Source organism: Leishmania martiniquensis, chromosome 22 (assembly GCF_017916325.1).
Source record: "Leishmania martiniquensis isolate LSCM1 chromosome 22, whole genome shotgun sequence".
Lineage (NCBI taxonomy): Eukaryota > Euglenozoa > Kinetoplastea > Trypanosomatida > Trypanosomatidae > Leishmania > Leishmania martiniquensis.
The window spans coordinates 619581-625580 of record NC_090157.1 but is presented as its reverse complement, the minus strand read 5'-3'; the positions used below and the strand labels follow the sequence as shown (position 1 = coordinate 625580).

Genomic DNA, 6000 nt, shown 5'->3' with positions numbered 1-6000 from the left:
TGTGTTTGTGGGCGCTTTTCGCCCGGTTCGGCTTGTTCCTTCTTTGGGGTCCGGTGTCGCGGGCCGTGCCGGCCCAGGTCCTTTGAGAGCGGATGGCAATGGTGATGTTGGGCTGCTCTTTTGCCGTCTTGGTGCGTATTTCGTGCTTGTGGAAGAAGGGGTGCGGGGGGATAGGGCTTCCGGTGGCGTGGGTGGCCGCGCAAGTGCTGCGCGGTGTGGGCGTTTTCGCTTTCACGCTGGTGTTTGAACAAAGTCCCCCTCGTGCCATTAAAGGGAATTTTCGCTGACCTAGAAATGAAAACTTTCCTTTAGGGGCATTGTGTGTATAGACCAAAGGGTATCGGAAAAGAGTGTAAAGGGGATAAAGTGTTTTCATAATGCGTGCCTTCTCTCTTGGTGCATCGCTTCTGCGGGGGTCTCGGGGGTGGGGTTTATTCGCCGAGTGGAATTCGCTATGGGGGCCGTGGCCCGCCGCAGGTCCACGGGCGCCGTCCAGCGCCCGTTGGTAAAGAGTTTCTCTCTTTTTCCCGAGGGCACGGACAAGCCTTTCTTATCCTTTGCATTTTCCAAAACCAACATCCGGCATTCTTTCTTCCTTAGCGCCACTCGCCTTTCGCCGCGTTTCCTGGAAGGGGGGCCGTCGCGGGGGGGGGGGGGCGAGGAAAACCCGCCCTGCCCCGGGCCAGCCTGGCGCAAAGCAAGCCGCAATACGCTCCTCCCTCTGCAACGCCGCGGGGGCTTGGCGGTGCTATCGCTGGTGGTAGTTTGGCGAAGGCGGAATGGGGGGCTTCTCGGGCCTCCCGCGGGGTTGGTGCGGCAGCCTGGTGCTCTTCTGGGGCATGCTTTTTGGGTAGTCTATCGAAGGCGCCTTGTTGTTCGGGAATGAATTGACTTCTTCCAGTGTGCTTCCTGGATGTGATACTGCACTACGCACGAGGAAGGCAAGGCCCCCCTTTTTACCCTCAGCGAGGCTTGCGAACGAAAAGGAAAAATGGTAGTTGGTGTGTGTGTGTGGCGGTGAAGGGACAATAGCATCAACGTTGCAACTGAAGATTTCATTGAGGTAATGGAAGCAAAGGCGGCTCTGAGAGCTATGAAGGGGGCGGCACAGAAGTAAGGTACGTTTTTTTTTGCTTACGAGAAAGTAGAGTTGTTTCGTATAGTCGTGGTGTGTTTAGTCGCACTTCATTGGGCGTATGGGCAGCGATACTCAGAGGAAAGCTCGCTTAATTTCGAGGAAATGGGACTGCGAGGCGATTTGGGCAGATCCTTTTTCCATGCGGCCACTGACACCTTTGTTTTTCTGCGATGTTTCAGTGGGCGCGAGGGGTCAAACACATTTATGCACTTTTCTTCATCTCGTTAATTTTTTGTCGTGAAACTGGCAAACATGCTTCGTGCCAACACATATACAAGAAGTTGGTGAGATTCTTTACAATGCTGCGCCGCTACACCATGACGTCGGGGCACCGAGTGGCCGCTGGTGTATCGTACCGGAACGCTGCCGGGCGCGCAACAGAGCTGCCGGCACGGAGCGAACCTAGACGGCATAGAAAGCTGTATCAGCTGACGGTGCGTGAGGAGCATGAAGAAGGCCTTCGGGATTTCCTTCCACCACGGCCGCTTCTGCCAGCGGGATGGAAGCTGCAGCACGAAGCTGGTTCAAACCGTTTTGATTTATTGAAGAATGTGGAGATTCGCCAATGCGGTGAAGAGGAGCTACATATTATTACTTTGATGGAAACGAAAGAGTACGAAGGAACGTATCGTATGGACAACGGCGAACGTGAAGAACAAGAGTACCTCAACTTTGCCTTGTTTATGCGCAAGAAAAGATATCCGACCGGAGGACTTGAGTTCGCCCTTACTTCTATCGACTTGGAGCTCGTGATGGACGCACTTACGATTCACTCTTCAGAGGAAGCGTTTGAGAACGCAAAGGCATGCTATGGCCGCAATGGCGCTGCTGAGGCAAAAAAGTACATGCATATATCCACTGGTGAAGCCCGCCGCCGGCGCGCATTCAAGTACAGTGGACCAATGCTTAGCGAACTCGATGATGACCTGTCCGACGAAATTCTCAACTACCTGGATGAGCGTGGAATAAATAATGCGTTTGCCGAGTTTGTCATGGCGCAGGCCTTTTTTTTGGAGCAGGAGGAGTACATCAATTGGCTGCGACTCCTGCGGAAGTTCTCTGATTAGAGAAGCGCTTCTCTTTTCAGATGGCCACAGAGCACTCTCTTTTTTGTTTTTGATCGAACATTACTGTCGTCTTGGACATTGCGTTGGAAAAACTGAAAGGCGCTCCATGCTTATTAAAATTTACCAAGGGACACGGAGCGCGCAGTCAATATACAGCTGCATGCCTTTTCCAGACACTTTATTGTATGAACTCGTGTCGACACTCCAGCTCATTTTTCTTGGCTTGAAAGCTCCTGCAGCCAACGCGCGCTCTCATTGGGCGAGGCTGTGCTGGCCTTTATTCGAGGTCTTGCTGCTGGGCTATAACTTCTTTCCTGGCGCATCTCTCCTTTCTGTTTCTACGAGCGTAGTCACTTGCTGCAGAAGAATGCTGCGCCGACAATTGGTCGCGCTGAGCTACCAGCGCGGTAGCTGGGCCCCCGGGTCCAAGCACCAGAAGCATATGTCAATGAATCCTACCATGTACCTTTATCGCTTTGCGGGTCCTCATGGGCCTGGGCCTTATGTCATGAAGTACTGGTGGACACTGGGGTGCTTTCCCACCGGAATCGAGAGGCCATTTCGCCTTTCTGAATTTTTAGCCGAATATAAACAGCACCACGTCCCCATCGAAGTTGAAGAGTGGCTACAATGCTTCGTGACGAATCCGTATGAGGAGCTGAAAGAGGCGACATCTAACCTTCTCAAATACCTCGAGGAGGTTCCTCTCAGAGAAAACACAAGAGGATACCATAGCATTGAAAGTGGAGTCTCAAGCTTTGCTGCGCCGCTGGCCAAGTTCGAAAAGCAGTTGAATATTCGCGTGCCCTCTCTCGCAGTGCGTGCAGCACTTGGCTCACCCTCCTTGCGTGAGCGTTTGAAAGATGAGTTGTTCGAGTACAACGAGTCACTGAGCGCATGTGGCAGCACGCCGCACCGGCGGATGGCACGCTCCGCTTTCGATGAACCACCGATGCTTCCGGGTGGCACTAGTGACTGTGGGCACAGAGAGCATCTACCAGAGCCGATTTCGGTGCCGATCAGCGAGGCTGTGGGGTTATATGCTTCGCCAAGCTCTAGCACCTCTGACGACGAAAAGAAGCTCATTCGATTGCTGACCACATTCTCAGAAGGATGTGCTTTGAAAGAGGACTATGACAGTGCCTTCTCTCTTCTTGCTAGCTCGTTGGGCTTTTCTCACGATGATGGCACAGATGCCATCGTGCATTCGAATGCAGCAGCGGCTGCGATCCTTAGCGGTCGCTACAAAGAGGCGGAGTTCCACGGAAGACAAAGCGCACTCTTAGAACCACAGGAAGCGCCGAGTAAGAAGAGTGGCGGCCGTGGATATGTCTTGTGGGCAACCGCAACTGCTTGCCAAGAGGATTTTGATCGCGCCAGCAGAATAATCGAAAAAGGCCTTGATGTGTTTCCTGATAATGCGGACCTGAGAGCGATCCGGGAATCGCTCGCGGCCACCCAGCTTTCTGCTTCGTCAGCGTCACCTTTGAGGAACCGAATGGTCCGTTCTAAGGGACAGCAGGCACGGGCGTTGTTGCACGGGAGCGGACGGTCCTTCGACAACGAGTTTGACTGGACTGTTTTTAAGAACAAATTGTACCCCAGTAAGATGAACCCTTCGTCAAACGAGATGGGGTCCGTTTTCAGGCGCGTGGGGGATTTTGGTGGTCACATTTCGACCTCGCGCTCGTTGGAGCCCCTCTAACTCTCCTGCATCATCACAGCACACTGTGAGCCCAAAAGCATCAAGGGAATCACACAAAATCCTAGCCCGCAGTTTCCTACTCATCCCTTTCAAGCACTTAACAGCGCTTTTATCTTTTGTTGACCGCCCTGCTTGTTCTTTGACAGACACGATGTAAATGTTGCAGCGGCTTTGCAGTCTTAGCTACCGCAACTGCTGTCCTACTTTTCGTTTCCGAAGGGCATCGATGACGAGGTACTGCGGGCTAACTTGGCAGGATGATGCATATTATACAGTTGCAATCTTCTCTTTATGTAACCCACCCTCTCTCTTTCAGAGCCTATAACACAACGACCAGAGTCTTTGCTAGAACAAACAAAAAACGAAAAAAAGGCATTTTGAAGTATCTTGGGGCATTGCTTTGCTCGACGTTTACTTTGGCAACCTCCTTCGTTCTCAGCAAAGATGCCGATCTCCGCTGTGAGTGCTTTCCAGCATCATCAGGTAACCCGCGAGGATGGCGTAGGCGTGTTGCCTAAATTCATGGTCCCAGTGGCCGCTTTGGAGGCTGGCTACTGCCTGGCGCCGCCCACGATCGACGAGGCAATGGACAGTGCGCTGTATCCTGGTCAGATGACTATCGAGGAATTTTCTGAGTTCTGCGACAAGAACAAGGGATCGTTCATGTCGGCTGAGTATATGGCGAAGTGTGTTGTTCTGGTGGCCCCGTCTGGTGTTATCACCCGTGCCTCGTTAGAGGCGATCATGGACAAGTTCAGCTCGAAGGAAGGTGCCCTGGCGGACGAGGAGGTCGAAGCTCTCTTCACTACCCTAGATGTCAACAACAAGGGTGCTATCACTACCCAGCGCTTCATGCGCGCACTTTACGGCGACGAGGGTGTATACTGTCTTGCGGAGCGCCGCAGGCTGGATCATGCGGAGCTCCTGCGTCTTCGGGAGGCCGCCGAGGCGGAGAAGCTGCGAATGGAGGAAGAGAAGAAGAATCGCAGTGCTCCCGTAGAGGAAGAATCCCCTTCCCCGGTGAACAGGGAAGAAAAGAAGAAGAAGGCGTCTGCATGCTGCTAAACCCATCTTCTCGGCCTGTAAACCCTGGTGGTGGGCGTGGGCATCACGATCTGGAAGCCCCATAACTGCTGGCAAGCTCTTTCGAAGAGCAAGTGCTGTGCGATGCTTTCTTGTATACTGTTTGTGGGGGTTTCTTCGACCAATGTCCTTTCAGAGTAGATGCAAAGCCTTTCGACAGGGAGGAGGGTCAGAGGTCGCGGCTGGTGGTGTTCCGCGTTTTGGGGGTGGGCGATAGGTTGACGGAATAGCTCCCGGAGGCAGCCACTACCGAAACACACGCTAAAGAGCCAGTTATCTTTCCAACTTCAGTTGTCGTGGTATGGCGTGTGGTGATTGTTTTTTTCCACCTTTCCTTCATGGCCAAGTGGTAGATTAGGATTCGGAGTACAGTATTTGTGCGACAATTCCAAGAAAGAGGTGGGGAGCTGATGAGTATGCCCATATGCGAAAAGGGTATCCACAGCGGGCATTTGCCAATGGATTTCTTCATGTACTCTCCTTTTTTTATTTCGCGCATTCCCAGTGTATCTCCGCAACTTTGCTTGCTCATCTCCCCGCAAGGATAGAGGGCTGTGCGGCTTTTTCTTTGCAAATGAGGCTTAACAGCTGAGGCGGCACAACCGACAAACGAAAGGGAATGTGAAATGTTAGTATCTTTTTTGTTTTCCTGTACGATCTTTGTGCCTTTTTCTTGTTTCACGGCTTCTGGCGATGCCGGCCATCACACCATGGTACCAGGCCCCAGTACCCACTCTGAGGGGAATTCATGGGCCCGCAGCCTGTCCTTGGGTACGCTGCGGGGTCCTGGTATCTATGGACAGCTCTGGGCTGGTGCTGTGCCAAAAAGGCACGTGGCCATGATCACGTTTGTATCAGCTTGCTTCAAAGCACGCCGACAGCTCACCCCAATATACGTATTTTGCCCACTGTTTTTCTGCCTTTGCTGCGTTGTGGTTCTGCTGAGTGTGATCCTAGACCCCAGCGCTCACTGCGTGCAGCCGAGTCGCAATGTGCCGTGCGTCGCC

At 52.8% G+C, this 6000-nt stretch overlaps 3 protein-coding genes across 3 annotated transcripts; all 3 read left to right on the top strand.

Moving 5' to 3' along the window:
* Positions 1-1437: 1437 nt before the first annotated feature.
* Positions 1438-2205, top strand: LSCM1_02987 (uncharacterized protein; the record flags this gene model as incomplete). Its single annotated transcript, XM_067320542.1, has 1 exon — positions 1438-2205. The coding sequence occupies one exon, from the start codon at positions 1438-1440 to the stop codon at positions 2203-2205; it is 768 nt and encodes a 255-aa protein (XP_067178854.1).
* Positions 2206-2572: 367 nt separating this feature from the next.
* On the top strand, positions 2573-3910 carry LSCM1_02986 (uncharacterized protein; the record flags this gene model as incomplete). The annotated part of the gene is made up of 1 exon (XM_067320541.1): positions 2573-3910. The coding sequence occupies one exon, from the start codon at positions 2573-2575 to the stop codon at positions 3908-3910; it is 1338 nt and encodes a 445-aa protein (XP_067178853.1).
* A 444-nt stretch (positions 3911-4354) lies between these two features.
* Positions 4355-4975, top strand: LSCM1_02985 (uncharacterized protein; the record flags this gene model as incomplete). The annotated part of the gene is made up of 1 exon (XM_067320540.1): positions 4355-4975. One exon carries the CDS (start codon positions 4355-4357, stop codon positions 4973-4975), a length of 621 nt encoding a protein of 206 aa, XP_067178852.1.
* Between the last annotated feature and the right edge of the window lie 1025 nt (positions 4976-6000).